Source organism: Chiloscyllium plagiosum, unplaced genomic scaffold (assembly GCF_037043375.1).
Source record: "Chiloscyllium plagiosum isolate Xiang-an unplaced genomic scaffold, Cpla_swu_hap1 HiC_scaffold_4, whole genome shotgun sequence".
In the NCBI taxonomy this organism is placed as follows: Eukaryota; Metazoa; Chordata; class Chondrichthyes; order Orectolobiformes; family Hemiscylliidae; genus Chiloscyllium; species Chiloscyllium plagiosum.
In genome coordinates this window covers 142,903,505-142,922,801 of record NW_028270142.1, presented here as the reverse complement: position 1 = coordinate 142,922,801, position 19,297 = coordinate 142,903,505, and the positions used below count along the sequence as shown (strand labels likewise).

Below are 19,297 nucleotides of genomic sequence, written 5' to 3'. Positions count from 1 at the left end.
AGGTTTGTCAGCCACTGGAAACAGCTGTTGTCCATTTATCCCTAAAAATAAATACTTACGTCTCTACTCATAAGGAGAATAACTGAAAAGAAGAATATAGCTGTGCAGGGCTCATCAAAACGTATATGGTACAAATTACTGGTTAGAGCCCAACTGCAGGCATCAGAACATTCTCACCCTTCCACAGCGTGTGGGTGTTGCCAGCAAAGCCTCACTTTGCTCCTGAACTGAGCACCTCACTAGGGCCCATTTCAGATACAACCATATTGCTGTGGGATCTGGAGTCACGTCCAGGCCAGGCTCGACAACAGATTGCCTTCCTGCATACACATTTACTGAACCAGATGGATTTCAGGTGGCAATTGACAGTAGTTATGTTATCCTGTAAAGCCAGCTACTTGCCTATTGAAGTCATATTTTTTTTCTGACAGTCAACAGTTCCATGGCTGGCTTTTAATTCCATTATTACTGAAGTTAAATTTCTCTACCTGCCACGGAAGGATTTGAACTGATGTCCCCAGAACATTAGCCTGGGTCCCTGGATTACTAGCCCTGCGACATGGGTGCAATGGGCTGAAAATTGGGTGATGGGGCCTTGCAGATTTGTATAGCTTTTGGTCCACTGTGACAGTCAGTCAGTCCTGGCTCTCACACTTCAAAGCAGGAGTGAAAACCTTACCTACAATGACGTGACAAAAGCGAGGAGTCAAGGAGACATTGCATTAGCAACAACAAAGTCCAAAGGGGGACACATCAGTGATCCTGACTCAGCCAGCTCTAGAGCCACAGAGCAGGGAAACAGACCCTTCGGCCCAACCAGACCATGCCGACCACACACTCCAACTAAACTACTCCCACCTGCCTGCTCCTGGCCCATATTGCCCCAAACCTTTCCCATTCATGAACTTATCTAAATGCCTTTTAAGCATTGTAGTTGTACCTGTACCCACCACTTCCTCTGGCAGTTCATTCCACACAGGAATGAGTGTGGAAACATTCTCCCTCAGGTCTTTTTTAAAACCTTCTCCTCTCACTTTAAAAATATGCCCACCAGTTTTGAACTCCATCACTCACTCTTGGGAGAAGGCACGCTTCATTTACCTTAGCTACGCCCTTTTTGATTTTACAAAACTCTAAAATGTCACCTCCTCCGCTCCAGTGAAAGATATCCCAGTCTTCCCAGTTGATTTTTAGATGTCAGACTCACAGAGTACGGAAACAGACCCTTCGGTCTAACTTGCTCATGCCAACCAGGTTTCCTAAACTAAACTAGTACCACTAGTTTGGCCCATACCTCTCTAAATCTTTCCTCTTCATCTATCTATCCAAACGTCTTTTAAATGTTCCTAACGACAGTGACTGCAGGAAATAAGAGGCCATTTAGCCCTTTGAGCCTGTTCCAGCAGTCGTTACGATCATGGCTGATCGTCCAACTCAGGCCCCAGTTCCTGCTTTCTCCTCCAGACCCTTTGATTCCTTTAGTCCCAAGAACTATATCTAACTCCTTCTCGAAAACATTCAATGTTTTGACCTCAACCACCTTCTGTGCCAGAGAATCCCACAGGCTCCCCACTCTCTGGATGGAGACATTTCTCCTCACCTCAGTCCAAAATGGCCCATCCCGTATCCTTAGACTGTGACCCCCTGATTCTGTACGTCTGAGTCATCGGGAACACCTGGTCTGTCTTTACCCTGTCTAGTCCTGCAATAGAGGCTTCCACATGTTCATCGCTCACTGGGTAAAGTAAAATATACTTTTCAATACCTTAAAAAGATTTAGTTGATTGCAAAACATTTGGAAACCACCCTGAGGTACAAATGCTGCTCTTTTCTCCTGTCGGTTGTACAAAGATGACAAACTACAGCAGGAGAAAAGTTGTGTAGACACAGTATCTCACTTTCTTTTCCCTTCTTTCATTATGCTCTCATGATTGCTGTGAATGTTCCATTGAATCAGACGTGTGGGAACCAGCTCCCTCTTGATGAAGCTGTTCATTATGGAACTCTCAGAACTCCATTTGTTCAACGCTGTGATTTAAAATTAATATCAAATGCTGACTGATAAATTGTCTGCCTTTCAGCATATTTTCAGGACTGCACCATGGCAATTTCTATGCTTCACACTCTCTGTACGCAGGACTTTGGAAATGTGTTGTCATAATTATTCTGCTTCAATTATTAAAGTGGAAAATTGGCTATTTTCCACTCGGTGTCTCACAACAAGCCAATGCGTCACATTCAGGTCAAATAAACACAATCTCTGCTGCATAAGCAAGGAGTGTGGTGCACAGAGGCAAATTATTATCAAACTCTGAAGCTCAAGCAGACAAATTGGAATAGCCACTCAGATTTTAATTTTTCAATTTATTAGTTGTCCAAAGGGAGTCACGTGCAGCAATTTATACATATTTTAAGATCATTTATTTTTGAGCTTGTATTTTTGATTTCAAACTAGTGGCATAAGGGTTTTCTGCATCTAAACATCTGCTTTGCTGGAGCCACAATGATTTCTTTTAAAACAGTTTGAGAGAGATAGCCTTCAAGAACTAATAGACTTTAGTCTAGCTCGGGAGAATTAATGAGCAAAATCAATTACACAGTTTTCCGATGCAAGGTTCTGGACTTTTTAAGTTTAAGGGAAACATCCAATATTGTGGGGCAAATCTGTAGGACACTTGGCTAAAACTACATGTGTAAACCAATTGCTCAAGTAAGGGAGAGCCAAGTTAGATTTATTAAAAATATGCTACATAATTATATGGAGTTTAGCAATAATTATAGACTAGAAGTGCTTGAGCAAATCCCTGAAGGGGTTATTTGAAACTGAGCAAGTTTAAGCTCCAATAAAACACCATTGGGTTTTTTCAGGTTGGGAGCTGAAGCTAATTAAATTTAGCACTACAGAGGGGATGGAAAAGGAGATTCTCGCTATTACAAGTACCGTAAGGGGATGTTTTGGGATCTGGAAAGGAGTATTTTTTGGAATATGTAAAGGAGTTATTTGGTTTACGGGGATTAAACGTTTCCCCTTGATCTTTTACATTTGTGTTAGATGTAAGTAGCTTGGTTTAATCTATTCTATATTCATTGCTTTTACATTACAAATTCTTGTTTTATTATTAAAATCAAACCTGCAGCATTGCATGCTTGTATTTCAATGAGACACAACTCATTAAAACCAAAACGAAAAACACCCCCAAAAAACGATCTATCAAGGCACAATCTGGTGTGGGATCTAAGATATCCAGCAGAAACATCAGCCAGGATCATAACAATACACAAGCTCACACTATCTTTTAAATTCTATGAATGAAACGTCTTTATATAAAAAAATCGTTACATGCAAGACTAATTATTCTACGTTAAACCCTTGCCCAGCATCACTCAGTTGGTGAGAAAGTACAAAGCATCCACTGGAGAAGCATCTTCACTTGTATTTTATTAAAAGAACTCTCTCCGGTCATAGAAATCTTCATTAATGAAAAAAGGTCAAGTCTTTTGTGAAATCCAAAAACGATTTAAAAGGGATTTCTTTTTCCAACTGCAACAGCTCAATTTGCAATCAATTGCTAATGCTAAATTAACACACCGAAATGTTAATCCATACTTGTAAGTAACTGACAAACTGGGATTAGGCATTTCATTGCATTTCCAGCACTGGGCAAGTCTATTCAGCTCAGCTGGCTTGTGAGAGTGGGTCCACTCCCAGTCACCATATCCTTCTAATCCATTCTCCCCTGTGTGTTTCTCTACCTGCCCCCAGTGGTTGCACTGGGTACTGCAGCAAATGCAGACAGGCCTAACCCCACCCTCTGGCCAGGCTCCCCATCCCCAGCGGGCAAAATGGTGCAAGATCGATGAGGTGAACACTGAGGCATACGACTGCCTTCAAGTCAGCATCTGAATAAAAGACCTGGGAGCAGAATTAGGCCATTCGACCCATTAGAACTATTCCACCTTTCGATCATGGCCGCTATGTTTTTGAACCCCATTCTCCTGCCTTCTACCCGTCCTGATGAAGGGCTTTTGCCCGAAACGTCGATTTCAAAGCTCCTTGGATGCTGCCTGAACTGCTGTACTCTTCCAGCACCACTAATCAAGAACTTATCTCAGTCTCAGTGACTTGGCATCCACAATCCTCTATGGCAGTGAGTTCCACAGAGTCACCACCCTCTGGCTGAAGAAATTCCTCATCTCAGTTCCAGAGGGTGGTTCCTTCCCTCTGAGGCTGTGCCCTCAGGTCCTAGTCTCTCCTAGAAATGACATCTCCACCTGAAATGCACCCGTCACAGTCACTCGAGTTCCATGTTCTCATCATCCTCTGAGTTTAGAAACTCCGTCTGAGGTCCTGACTCAAGTTTCGGGGCAGCTCCTTAATGACCCAGAGCCCACAGGATAGCTCCAGCACAACAGTCATCACCTCCAGCTCAGGAATGGGTTTAATCAGACACGTGCAGCCAGAGTTATAGATGGAGCAATAAACTGCATTTACGCAGCTCCTTCATTGCTGCACCATGTTCCCCCAATATGCTTCAGATGAGCATTCTTAAATAAAATTCGACAGGGAGCCACATGGTGGGATGAGGGTGCGGGTTCGTGGGGGGGGGGGGGGGGGGAAAGAGGAGGAATAGTTGGTAGGGGACGAGGAGTTAAGCAGCAAGGGGAGAAGATGAGCGCGGGGAGGGAGACAAGCGGGGGGATGAGATTAGTGGGGGGGTGATGAGTGGGGGGAGGGGTGATATGAGTGGGGGTGTGTGATATGAGTGGGGTGGGTGAGATGAGCAGGGGGCTGAGATGAGCAGGGGGGGGAAAGGATGATGAAGGGGGAGGAGGGGTGTAGATGATAGAGGGGAGATGATGAGGGGGAAAGTCACGGGATTTTATTTTTAAACAATAGAACATGGGGAAGACCCACAGAGGTGTTGGGGAAAGAGAACTTCAGATAGGGTCATAGAGATGTACAGCATGGAAATAGACCCTTCGGTCCAACCCGTCCATACTGACCAGATATCCCAACCCAATCTAGTCCCACCTGCCAGCACCAGGCCCATATCCCTCCAAACCCTTCCTATTCATATACCCATCCAAATGCCTCTTAAATGTTGTAATTGTACCAGCCTCCACTACATCATCTGGCAGCTCATTCCATACACGTACCACCCTCTGCGTGAAAAAGTTGCCCCTTAGGTGCCTTTTAAATCTTTCCCCTCTCACCCTAAACCTATGCCCTCTCGTTCTGGACTCCCCAACCCCAGGGAAAAGACTTTGTCTACTTACCCTATCCATGCCCCTCATAATTTTATAAACCTCTATAAGGTCACCCCTCAACCTCCGACGCTCCAGAGAAAACAGCCCCAGCCTGTTCAACCTCTCCCTGTAGCTCAAACCCTCCAACCTTTGTTCTTGGGTGTAAAGGGATTGAAGGGTATGGGGACAGAAAGCAGGAACAGGGAATGGAGGTGGATGATCAGCCGTATTAATATTGACCGGTGGAGCAGGTTCGAAGGGCTGAATGGCCTACACCAGCTTCTATTATTGACGTTTCCACAACAGCAAAGATGGAGGCCACTCAGCCCTGCGTGCCTATGCTTGCCCACTGTGGATAGATATACTGGGTGCCCATACAGTTCAGAGGTCGACCATTTGGCCCCACTGAGCTGCTATCCCTCCCACATTTATGTTTCTCCCTGTGAGAGGGTCCACCGTACCTCATTGATGAAGTCTCCAATGTCGCCCGGGTGAGGAGCTGCTGAACGGACTGGATACTGAGGCTCGGCATGGATTGGCCGTTCATCCACTCGCCGGATCCCCATGGGTTTGATCGCGTCGGGCTCCACCGCGTCGGGTTGTTGGAGCTGGCTGAGGTCATAATCCTGAGGGCAGGTACAACGCAATGGCTCAGCGGGGAGTCACCCTCAGGCAGTGACCCACTGCACTCCCAGTAACCCTGCCCTCACTCCCTCAATCACCCACCCCCTCACTCCCCTCAATCACCCACTCCCCCCACTCCCCTCACTCCCCTCAATCACCCACTCCCCTCACTCCCCTCAATCACCCACTCCCCTCAATCACCCACCCCCTCACTCCCCTCAATCACCCACTCCCCTCAATCACCCACTCCCCTCACTCCCCTCAATCACCCACTCCCCTCACTCCCCTCAATCACCCACTCCCCTCACTCCCCTCAATCACCCACTCCCCTCACTCCCCTCAATCACCCACTCCCCTCACTCCCCTCAATCACCCACTCCCCTCACTCCCCTCAATCACCCACTCCCCTCACTCCCCTCAATCACCCACTCCCCTCACTCCCCTCAATCACCCACTCCCCTCACTCCCCTCAATCACCCACTCCCCTCACTCCCCTCAATCACCCACTCCCCTCACTCCCCTCAATCACCCACTCCCCTCACTCCCCTCAATCACCCACTCCCCTCACTCCCCTCAATCACCCACTCCCCTCACTCCCCTCAATCACCCACTCCCCTCACTCCCCTCAATCACCCACTCCCCTCACTCCCCTCAATCACCCACTCCCCTCAATCACCCACTCCCCTCAATCACCCACTCCCCTCAATCACCCACTCCCCTCACTCCCCTCAATCACCCACTTCCCTCAATCACCCACTCCCCCCACTCCCCTCTCCCACTCCTCCGCATCTCCCTCTCCCCCTCAATCTCCAAACCCCCCCACCTCCCTCTCCACCTCAATCCCCCAACCTCCACCACCTTCTCTCCCCTATCCCCCACCACATCCCCTACCCCTCCCTCTCTGCACCCCCACCCCCTCGCTGTGAACCCCCCTAACTCCGTGAAACCCCTTAATCCCCGCGCCCTCTCTCCCCCGTCACCTCTCTCTGTGACCACTCCCACACTCCCCTGCCCCCCTCACTCTGTGAACCTCCATTACTCCCTATGCTCCCCTCACTCCCCCACCCCCTCTGTGAACCCCTTCACTCCCTGGGAAACCCCTCACTTTCTATGCCCCCCAATCAGCCCTGTTCCCTCCCTGACCCAACTACTTCCTTAACCCCACCCCACTCGCGCTGACCACTTGTTCCCGACCCTGTCCCTATCACTCCGACCCCTCCCTCACACTGACAGACCACCCCGCCCCCCCCCACCTCACCTGATCTTCCTCTCCGCCCCCCTCCTCGTCATATTTCAGGATGTTGTCCCTCACGTCATCCTCCGGGTCAATGAGTAACTGCTTGGCTTGCCGTTCCTTGTCACGTCTCTTCATCCAGATGACAAACAGCAAGACTAAGACTGGAAGGAAAATCAGAAAAATAAACTTGAATTGTGATCGCACCCATCGCGAACCTCCCTTTCTCCCAGAAGGTTAGGCGTTGTTGGAAATCCCTTCCTCAAACAGCACTGGATGCAGAATCTGTAAAAATCTTTAAAGGCAGAGGGAGATAGATTCATGCAGACCCAAGGGGAGGAAAGATTATTGGAGGATGTGCAGAAAGGTAGAATTGAAGTTAAAAATCAGATCAGTCACTATCTTACTGAATGGGAGAGCAGGCTTGAAGGACCGAACAGCCTACTCCTGTTCCTTGCTTATGTACCTGTGTAACCTCTGGACGCTCCAAAGTGTGGGGTGTGGCTGGATGTGTGTGCACTGATCAGAAACTGAACTGGACTGGACTGGCGGCTATACTAATGCAGTGGCTACAACAGCAAGTCAGCAATTGGAAATCCAGCAGTAAGTGCCACACCTGCTTACTCCCCAAACTCTTCCACAATCAAGCAGTGGATACAGAAACTGTTGTTAATTTTAAATTGGAGACAGATACATTTGTGTTAAACAAAGGTATTAACGGTTATGGGCCAAAGGCAGGTATCTGAAGTTGGGTTACAGCTACAATCTCATTGATAGTTGGAACACACTGGAGGGGTTGAATGACCTACTCCTGTGTTCCCATGTCCACCATCTACAAAGCACGAGTCAGTGTGAGCTGAGTGGTCAGATGCCTGGATGGGGGCAGCTCCAACAACACTCAAGAAGCTTGACACCATTCAGGACAAAGCAACCCTGTATAATTTTTGTCAGGTATATTAGGGATGGGGCAATGAATGTTGGTTCAGCCAGCGACTCATATGTCCCATGATAGAATTGTGAAAAAAAACTAATTCTGTGTGCAGTGACTGTTGTAATGTGGTCAGCTAATTTGCACAAACAATAATGAGAACAACCAGGTCAGCTATTTTAATGCTGTTGACTCGGGATAAATAGTAGTCAGCACATCAGGATGAATCCCATGCTCTTCATTCTACTGAATGGCTTACATAAGAACGTTGCTGTGGGTCTGAATCAGACCAGGTAGGGGCAGCAGATTTCCCTCCCTAAAGGACATTAGTGAGCCAGATGGGGTTTTACAATAATAGATTGTAAAGCTGGTCATCATCCCCGAGACCAGCTTTCAATTTTGGCTTTATTAACCGAATTCAAACCCCACCGGCCAACGGTGTAGTGGTACCGTCATTGTCCTACAGTCAGGAATCCCAGGCTAATGTTCTGCAGACATGGTGAAATTCGAATTCAATAACATCGGAAATCAAGAGTTGGCCTCATACTGACCAGGAGTCCATCGCTGATTGTTGGAAAAACCCATTTGGTTCACTAACGTTCTTTAGGGAAGAACATCTGCCATCCTTACTCAGTCTCGCCTACACATGACTCCAGACCTACAACTATATGAACAGCCCTCTGTTGGGCAACAAATGCCAGCAAATAAAAAGTCACCTTTGCACTATCGGAGTTCAGGTCTCAGGAGCAGGGTTTGGCCCTTTGGATTACCACGGACACTATCACTACATCATCAATCCTCCCACCATCATCTTCAGAATAACTGTATTACGTTTACGAAGGTGGAAGATTGGGCTGGTGGAGGGGGCAGGCTTGGTTTTCCCTTGACATAGCAACTAAAAGTGCTCCCTCAGGACAGCAACAAGTATGGCATGCTGGGATTGCTGCTCTGTTTGTGGAGATGAACACAAACTAAATACTACCTAGCTAGGTGCTGAGGGTGCTATACTATGGACAGCGAGTTGCCTTCTTGAACCGCTGAAGTCCATGTGCTGTAGGTAGACTCACAATGCCATTACAGAGGGAATTCCAGGATTCTGACCCAGCGACACTGAAGGAACGGCATATATTTCCAAGTCAGGATGGTGAGGGGCCTGGAGGGGAACTTGCAGGGGGTGGGGTTCCTATGTACCTGCTGCCCTTGTCCTTCCAGATGGAAGTGGTCGTGGGTTTGGAAGGTGCTGTCTGAGGATCTTTGGTGAATTTCTGCAATGCATCTTATAGAGGGTACACACTGCTGTTACTGAGCGTTGGTGATGGAGGGAATGGATGTTTGTGGATGTAGTGCCAATCAAGCGGGCTGCTTTGTTCTGGGTGGCATCGAGTATTTTGAGTGTTGTTGGAGCTGCCCCCATCCAGGCAAGTGAGGACTATTCCATCACACTCCTGAGTTGTACCTTGTAGATGGTGGACAGGTTTTGGGGAGTTGGGAGGTGAACCACATTTCAACAGCTGGAACAATCGCCCGCTTAAACTCGCATGGGATTGAATGCAAATACTTTATCACTTCAGCATTTCAATTCCCCTGCCACACACACACACGGATGGAGGCCTTTCGGCCCATCCTATCTGTGCCTGTCATCAAGCATCGATCTATTCTTGTCCCATTTTCTAGCACTCGGTCCATAGCCTTGCATGCTCTTGGGTTTCAAGCAATAATTTAAATACAGTGCGACCACCCCGTATGCGCGGATTCAGTTTCAGTTACCCATGGCCCAAACATATTACATGGAACATTCCAGAGCCGGGGAGCAGGGGGGCTACTGGGAGGTAAATTTCCCATTCAAATAAAATACTATCAGGGGTTTTGGGTTTCCCATGATAGGTCTTGGAATGTGCCCCCTGCAGATACGGGGGAATCTGTGTATGAGACAGATGTTGTGAGGATTTCTGCTTCCACCAGGCAGTGAGTTCCACTCTCTGGATGCAGCAAAACCCAACTAGGATCTTCTGGATTGATGACCAGTGGGTGATTCAAGCCTTGATTATTCATGGCCTGACTACATAGGGAATCATAGAGACGTTCAACACGGAAACAAACCCCTCGGTTCAACTCGTCCATGCTGACCAGATGTCCCACCCGAATCTAATTCCATCTGCCAAACCCTTCCTATTCATATAGCCATCCAAACGCCTCTTAAATGTTGCAATTGTACCAGCCTCCACCACTTCCTCTGGCAGCTCATTCCATACACGTACCACCCTCTGCGTGAAAAAGTTGCCCCTTAGGTCTCTTTTATATCTTTCCCCTCTCTCCCTAAACCTATGGTCTCCTTCCTATCGGAAAGATGTTGTAAAACTTGAAAGGGTTCAGAAAGATTTACAAGGATGTTGCCAGGGTTGGAGGATCTGAGCTACAGGGAGAGGCTGAACAGGCTGGGGCTGTTTTCGCTGGAGCATCGGAGGCTGAGGGTTGACCTTAGAGAGGTTTACAAAATTATGAGGGGCATGGATAGGGTAAATAGACAAAGTCTTTTCGCTGGGGTCAGGGAGTCCAGAACTAGAGGGCATAGGTTTAGGGTGAGAGGGGAAAGATATAAAAGAGACCTAAGGGGCAACTTTTTCACGCAGAGGGTGGTACGTGTATGGAATGAGCTGCTAGAGGAAGTGGTGGAGGCTGGTACAATTACAACATTTAAGAGGCATTTGGATGGGTATATGAATAGGAAGGGTTTGGAGGGATATGGGTCGGGTGCTGGCAGGTGGGACTAGATTGGGTTGGGATATCTGGTTGGCATGGACAAGTTGGACTGAAGGGTCTGTTTCCATGCTGTACATCTCTATGACCCTATGCCCTCTAGTTCTGGACTCAGGGAAAAGATTTTGTCTATTTATCCTACCCATGCCCCTCATGATTTTATAAACCTCTATAAGGTCACCCCTCAGCCTCCAACACTCCAGGGAAAACAGCCCCAGCCTGTTCAGCCTCTCCCTATAGCTCAAATCCTCCAACCCTGGCAACATCCTTGTAAATCTTTTCTGAACCCTTTCGAGTTTCACAACATCCTTCTGATAGGAAGGAGACCAGAATTGCACGCAATATTCCAACAGTGGCCTAACCAATGTCCTGTACAGCTATAACATGATCTCCCAACACCTGTACTCAATACTCTGACCAATAAAGGAAAGTATACCAAACGCCTTCTTCATTATCCTATCTACCTGAGACTCTACTTTCAAGGAGCTATGAACCTGAACTCCAAGGTCTCTTTGCTCAGCAACACTCCCTCGGACCTTACCATTAAGTGCATAAGTCCTGCTAACGTTTGTTTTCCCAAAATGTAGCATTTATCTAAATTAAACTCCATCTGCCACTCCTCAGCCCAATGGCTCATCTGATCAAGATCCTGTTGCGATCCGAAATAACCTTCTTCGCTGTCACAGGGAGGGGAGAGAGGAGCCAAACTCTGGGAATATGACATCAATGAGAAGGCTTAGTGGGTACTCACTGAGTAGGATGATGATGCACAGCAGAATGGCGATGATAGCCCCAGTCCCCAAGCCAGCCGCAACTATTGCCTGGACTGATGTACAGTCGCCATTTTCATCACAGGGACACACCTTGACAAGGAGGTCAGAGGTCGCAGACATAGGAGGGTTTCCAGAGTCCATGATCATGATCGGCACTTTATAAAGGCCATCGTCGAGGGTTCCAATCTTCAGTCTCAATTGCGCGTAATCACCTAAACACAACATAACGAACTGTAAGAGAACTCATTGGTATACTATCAGCAACCCCCGCACACTCCCCTACCCCACACACCCCATTCCCTCCATGTAATACAAATGCAGGGGGGCTTTTTGTCACAAAACTGTGTAGTGTGACGTACTCCTGACAGGAAATGAGGAAAGAAAAGACAGGCACAACAACTTGTTAAAATGATTACATTTAAATCTCAAGGGGCTTTAGGGATATGGTCAGTCAAATGCAATTGGACAGGAAGCCACATTAATGCAGAATGTTTTGAGGTTGAGTGGGTGGGGGGTGAAAGAGGAGAACTTGGTGGTGTAGAGATAATGCCAGTTGAAGAATAATACAGGCCCAGTCTTATACTCTAGAGAGACAAGTTCAAACCTCACCACATCCTCTGACCACTCAGCGGCTCTAGGGCAGCACAGTGGCTCAGTGGTTAGCACTGCTGCCTCACAGCGCTAGGGACCCGGGTTCAAATCCAGCCTCAGGGGTGACCGTCTCTGTGGAGTTTGCACGTTCTCCCAGTGTCTGCGTGGGTTTCCTCCGGGTTCCTCCCACAGCCTGAAGATGGGCAGTTTAGCGTGGATTGGCCATGGGGAATGCAGGGTTACAGGAATGAGGTGGGTCCGGGTGGGATGCTCTTCAGCAGGTCGGCATCGACCCTATGGGCCGAATGGCCTGCTCCCGCACTGTAGGGATTCTATGATTCTTCTGTGCTTCTAACTCGGGATGGACAGTAAATGCTGACCCAGCCAGCAAGGTCCACGCGCCATCAGTGGAAAAAAAAATTAAAATCAGTAAATAAACTGGAATTAAAAGCTAGCCTCAAGTGATGGCAACATAAGCACTAGAAGCAGGAGTAGGCCATTCAGCCCCTCGAGCCTGATCACCATTCAATACAATCATGGCTGATCTAGTCTGGGGTAGTCTAGTGAGATTAACCTGGAGACCTTGTAACGCTCTGGGGACCCGGGTTCGAATCCCAGCACAGCAGAAGGTGGAACGTAAATTCAATAAAACTCTGGACTTCATCTTAATGATTGCCGATGGCTGTAAAAACCCATCTGGGTCACTAATGTCCTTCAGGGAGGGAAATTTGCCATCCTCACCTGATCTGGCCTACATGTGACTCCAGATTCACAATAATGGGGTTGACCCTCAATGCCCCCTGGGCAATTAGGGATGAGTTATAAATGCTGACCCAACCAGGAACACCCACAGGAGAATAAAGAAACGAAAGGCATCCAAGAGCTTGGTCCCAAGATGAGGTTTTAGGGATCAGCATCTCAATTCCCCTGCCACACACCCATGGATAGAGGCCCTTTGGCCCATCCTGTCTGAGCCTGTCATCAAGCATCGACCTGTTCTTGTCCCGTTTTCTAGCACTCGGTCCATAGCCTTGTATGTTCTTGGGTTGCAAGCAATAATTTCAACACAGTGCAACCACCGTATCCATGGAGTCAGTTTCAGCTACTCATGGCCTGAACACATTATACATGAAACATTCCAGAACAAAGGAGCGGGGGCTGTGGGGAGGTCAATTTCCCATTCAAACGAAAAAGGGTTCGCTACTGTCCGGAGTTTCGGGTTTCCGCAGTAGGTCTCAGAGGAGTGATGGGAATCAATCTTGCTCAGGAGGGTGGATGGGGCAGAGATCCTGGGGGATTATAGCAAGCTTACGGAGATAGGGGTTTGGTGAAAATGTTAAAAGTGAGAGTGGGAGCCAGCGCAGATTAGTGAGTACCGGAATGAACAGTGACAGGGGCCTTAGCCTGGATGAGAATGAAGGTGATGGGAGACTGGCTGAGAATGTATTGACCTGGAGCGCAGAAAGCTAAAGGGGAGGACTCCAGTGGGAGACACGACGCAAGATTAAGTGTGTGTTTAACTACCAGCAGTTAAAACACCAATGCAGCCAATTCAACATTTACATGTAATAAGTAAAACGAGTGGGAGGGGGCTAAATTAACATGGAGGTGGCCGGGGGGGGGGGGGGGGGGGGAGTGGAATGAAGCATTTCAATCCTTTTTTCCCCTTTCTCTCTAAAGACATTGAGAGCACTGATGGGCACTGTGTGCTGCTTCTCCAGTGTCACCTGGGCATCAATGTAACTGGGGAAGAGGGGAGAGATGGCCCCTCCATGACCCGCTGCCAGCACCAGTTTATCACCAGCCTGGGCCAGGCCCAGACCCACGGGGAGATCCCTCTGATCCGCCCCCACCCCTCGGCACCAGGTGCCCAAAGATCAGGAGCTGTGGGGCTGAAGTGAAACCAAATTAAAAGATTTCTCAAATGATTACAGGGGTTGGGGTGGGATTTAGTGTGTGCACTTTTGTTTAAATATAAGATAGTTGCCTGACAATCATCTGATGAAGGAGCAGCGCTCTGAAAGCTAGTGTTCCAAATTAACCTGTTGGACTATAACCTGGTGTTGTGTAATTTTTAAACTTTGAGAAAGTGAGGACTGCAGATGCTGGAGGTCAGAGTCGGTAGTGTGGTGCTGGAAAAGCCCATAGGTCAGGCAGCATCCGAGGAGCAGGAGAGTTGATGTTTCGGGCAAAAGCCCTTCATCAGGGATTTCCAACGAAACGTTGACTCTCCTGCTCCTTGGATGCTGCCTGACCTGCTGGGCTTTCCAAGCAACACACTCTGATTTTTAACTTCATTCACCCCAGTGAAACTCTATCACCTCCACATCATGGCCAGCCCTGAATTAACATAACAACCTAATCACTTAAGCCAGACCCTGACCCGACCTCTGCTGAGCAGAGCGGGGTGGCAGGGTGGGAGAGCGGTGGGTGTTATGAGAGGGAGCAGCCTTATATTGGCCACTGTTGCCTTCATATGGACACTGTGCCTATGGTCTTCACAAACCAGTATCTGGGGACTGAAAACGCAGGTGTCTGCTCAAACTGAAATCTAAACCTTACACCAAATAGCATGAAGGTGTTTAAGGCAACCTGCATTGCTCCAGCGCCTCTCGCGACACCTCAAAGAAGTAATTCTTGAAGGTGGCACAGGTGCACAATTCGCACACAGGGACCAGGTACAACTAATGCTGATCCAGGGATGAATGCCAGCCATGAATATCAGAGGTAGCTCGCCCATTCTTGTCGAGTTAAAAATCGCACAACACCCGATTATAGTCCAACGGGTTTAATTGGAAGCACTAGCTTTCAGAGCACTGCTCCTTCATCAGGTGGTTGTGGCGTTTCGAAAGCTAGCGCTTCCAATTAAACCTGTTGGACTATAATCTGGTGCTGTGCAATTGTTAACTTTGTACACTCTAGTCCAACACCAGCATCTCCAAATCATTATTCTTATTGAAATAGCGTGAAGCATTCATTCCCATCCGCCCCAGGAAGTAGACGGGGTCCTGGTTTAACATCTCATCTGAAAGATGGCACCTTTGACACAGCAGCACTCCCACTCAGAGACACCGACTGATCTCTCAGGAAGCTGGAAAAGATCCTATGGCCAGCAGGAGGAACAGGGGGGAATGGCTCCCGTGACTCAAATCTCATTCATTCCTTCATCGATCTGGCGACGATGGGTTGGGGCAGGGACACGCCAAATTGCAAGTTGTAAAGCTGGCTATCCACCCCGTTTTCAACACCACCACATCATGCGAAAGCTCAGCTCCTTGCGATGGCCCCAGCCTGCCAGAGGGGCTACATAAATGTGTACAGTTGTGGGTGCCACATGACAGGGAGGGTGCGAATGGATTGGAGGGAGTGCAGAAGCGATTTACAAGACCATTCCAGGGATGACGAACTTCAGCGATGAGGAAGAGAGGGGAAGTTGGGACTGTTCTCCTCGGAGAGAGGGAAACTGAGAAGGGTTCGATAGAGGTTTTCACAATCAGGCATGGGTTGGATGGAGTAAGTAGGGAGAAGCTGCTCCCATATATAAAATGAACAAAAAACGAGGGGAGCATGGATTTAAAGTGAGGCGCAGACAAAGCGAGGGTGATGTGAGATTAAAAACTTTTCCACCCAGCGAGTAGTTAGGCTCTGGAATGCTCTGTCTGGAAATGTGAGGGACGCAGGTTCCAGTGAGTCTAAATTAATCTAGTCCCACCTGCCAGCACCCGGCCCATGTCCCTCCAAACCCTTCCTATTCATATACCCAGCCAGATGCCTTTTAAATGTTGTAATTGTACCAGCCTCCACCACATCCTCTGGCAGCTCATTCCAAACACGTACCACCCTCTGTGTGAAAAAGGTGCCCCTTAGGTCTCTTTCATATCTTTCCCCTCTCACCCTAAACCTATGCCCTCTAGTTCTGGACTCGCCCACCCCAGGGAAGAGACTTTGTCTATTTACCCTCTCCATGCCCCTCATGACTTTATAAACTTCTATAAGGTCCCGCCCCTCAGCCTCCGACGCTCCAGGGAAAACAGCCCCAGCCTGCACTGTAACGGTTTGTGCTTCATGCCTCGCTTTTCGCAGAACTGTCGGACCCAGTCTTGAGAATTGGTACGCCGGCGTTGGGGTTGTGCTCACCATTGAGCCGGGTTATAGTCCAGTTCTTCCTGATGTCCACCGGGCTGTCAGGGAGCTCAAAGGCAAACGGCCCCGTGTTTGGGTCGATATCGGTGTCGGTAGCGGTGATGTTAATGGCATTGGGATCCGGCTTCTCGCAAATGGAGACTTCCTCAGGGAAGACATGTGGCGCATTGTCATTGACATCGAGCAGGTAGATCTGCAGAGTGCCTGTCCCACTTGCCGGAGGGATACCTGGACAGCAATAAGAGGAGATCATTAACAGACCCAGCCCTTCACAACCCACACTTTTGCTCCCCCTACCACGTCCGACTTTACTAAATGACCCACTCTACGCCAGCCAACTTACACATCAACCTAAAGACAGTTTTCCAAACATCGGCAAAACTTTGTAAAACACTTCTCCTGAACAAAGAGGTACACTTCAAGCAGCATTGGCCTGCCCAGCACTGCAGGTTTAAATGATATCTCCATAACCCAGCGAGTGTTAAAGCAAATCACCAACAGAAGTCACACAAACAGCACACACCAGATGGCAGTGTGTCGGAGGGATTAGACTCCACAGGCAAGTTCCCCATCCATCTCCATCCTGGGGAGCATTAATGTTCCTTGCACCATATGTGATTACACTTGCAGCAAAACAAATTGCAGCCTGGAAATCAGCACATCGCTTCCAATTGTTCATCCTTGAACACGTGTCCCCAAAGCGATTGCACAAAGCACAAACTATAACAAGCCCACAGCACAACACAACCTTATTCCCACTCACACTGTCTCCAATCGCATCGGAACCAATCTGTAAAGAAACGTAGAGCATGGTTAAACCCTTAATTAACTTCTTCACCCAGCTAACTTCACCTGCTTTCTTTATTCTTCAAACCGGTTAATTGGTCACACAAACATCATCATGAAGGTTGACAGAGATTTATAGCTCATTCAACGCTCTGAGAACAGCTCATGTGCTTCATTCCCAAATGCACACCGTCACTCTAACCTTAAAACCATCATCATTACGATGCTGCACTCCAACTCAGCAACTTGATAGGGGGTGAGCTGCCTTCTTGAACCACTGTGGGTAGACCCACAATGCCCTTGGGTTGTCAACCACCTGATGAAGGAGCGTCGCTCCGAAAGCTAGTGTGCTTCCAATTAAACCTGTTGGACTATAACCTGGTGTTGTCTGATTTTTAACTTTGTACACCCCCAGTTCAACACCGGCATCTCCGAATCATGATATATTTCCAGGTCAGGATGGTGAGTTGCCCGTGTTCCCATGTTTTCAATTTGTCACAACCATCACGTTGTGCCCCGTGTTCTAGACTCCCCAACCAGGGAAAACGCCTTCCATACATCTCCCCTGTGTGTCCTTCTCAATATTTTGTAGGATTCTGGGAGACTACCTCTCATTCTTCAAAACTCTGGTGAATACAGGATGACTTTGCCCCGTCTCTCTCCATTGGCCAGTCCCTTCATCCCAGGAACAAGCCTGGGGAACCTTCACTGTACTCGCTCAGTGGCGGTAATATCCTCCCTGAGATAGGGAGTTCAAACTTGTGCACAGCTACAATAACTGGGATAGACTCATTGAATTTCTCCTCATCTTGTACCTAAATAATCTCAGTCTTGATTTTAAATTGTTCCATTAGGTTCTGGACTCCCCACCCAGGAGAAACATCTGACTCCCACCTACCCTCTCTTAAGCAGTTTGTTGGTTTTCATGAGGTCACCTCTCATTCTTCAAAACTCTGGTGAATGCAGGCCCAGTTTGCCCAATCTCTCTCGTAGGCCAGTCCCAACATCCTGGGAACAAGCCTGGGGAACCTTCATTGCACACACTCTTGATAGCAATAATATTCTTCCTGAGATAAGCAGACCAAACCTGCACACACTACCCCAAGGTGTGAGTCTAACCAAGCTCCTATACAATTGAAGTTCACTGCTCCTGTACTCAAATCCCCTGGAATAAAGGCTAACATTCCATTAGCCTTCCTAATAACATGCACCTGTATGTTAGTCTTCAGTGTCTTCTCCACAAGGAAAGCTAAATCCCAACATCTACACTTTCTAACCTTTTACCATTTGAGAAATTCTCTGTACATCTGTCCATCCTACTGAAGTGGATAACCTCATGTTTCTATCTTCTATGTTCTTGCCCATTCACTCATCCTATCCAAACCTTCCTGAAGCTGTTTGACATCTTCTTCACGATACCCATTCCCACTTAGCTTTGTAAACGCCACGTTTGGTCCCTACCTCTCAATGACTGATCTATTTTGTGAACAGCTGGGGCCTAAGCACTGCTCATTAGTTACAGCTCGTCAACGTGAGAATGACCCAATTATTCCTACTCTCTGGGTAAGAGCGAGAAAACAATCATTAATCCACACCAGTACATTACTTCCCGTACCATGTGCATTAAATTTTGTTCACAAACCTTCTGTGGGGACTTTATCAAAAACCTTCTTTAAATCCAACTGTACCACACCCTCCTCTTCATCAATTTTGTAAGTAGCATCCTCAAACAGCTGAGCGTTTGTTAAACACAAATTTCCATGTGCAAATCCATGTTGACCATGCCCAAACCAATCTTTTTTAACCCAAGTGTCACATCCTTTTAAACAGATTCTCATATTCCTCCCCCTCTGAGTACTGATGTAAGGCTAACAGATCTGGAACAAAGAACAATACAGCACAGGAACAGGGCCTTCAAGTCTGTGCAGACACAGTTTTAGTATGGAAAGGCAAAATGTCTTCACTTACAGGATCTGTATCCCTCTATACCCTTCCTGTTCATGTATTCCCTGTTGTATCTCTCTCTCTCTCTCTCAAATTACGGGGTGATATTTGCAACTTTCCAATTGCAGGAATCATTCTAGACTCCAGTTTTGGAAGCTGATTACCAATGCATCAACCTTCTCTGTAGCTGCCCCTTCCAACTGAATGTCACATTGAAGAAGGGACTCATAGGTAATGTATAAAAGTTCGGATTAGGCCTTTGGTCCTTGT

At 47.8% G+C, this 19,297-nt stretch overlaps 1 protein-coding gene across 1 annotated transcript in view; it reads right to left on the bottom strand.

The window, feature by feature from the left end:
- Positions 1-19,297, bottom strand: part of LOC122548761 (cadherin-2-like) — a 184,848-nt gene that overhangs the window by 7,198 nt on the left and 158,353 nt on the right. Inside the window, exons 12-15 of the mRNA XM_087985884.1 lie at positions 16,292-16,525; positions 11,542-11,775; positions 7,130-7,269; positions 5,709-5,873 (exon numbers count right to left, since the gene is read on the bottom strand). Coding sequence (XP_087842010.1) covers positions 5,709-5,873; positions 7,130-7,269; positions 11,542-11,775; positions 16,292-16,525 — 773 coding nt within the window. The remainder of the gene's footprint in view (positions 1-5,708; positions 5,874-7,129; positions 7,270-11,541; positions 11,776-16,291; positions 16,526-19,297) is intronic.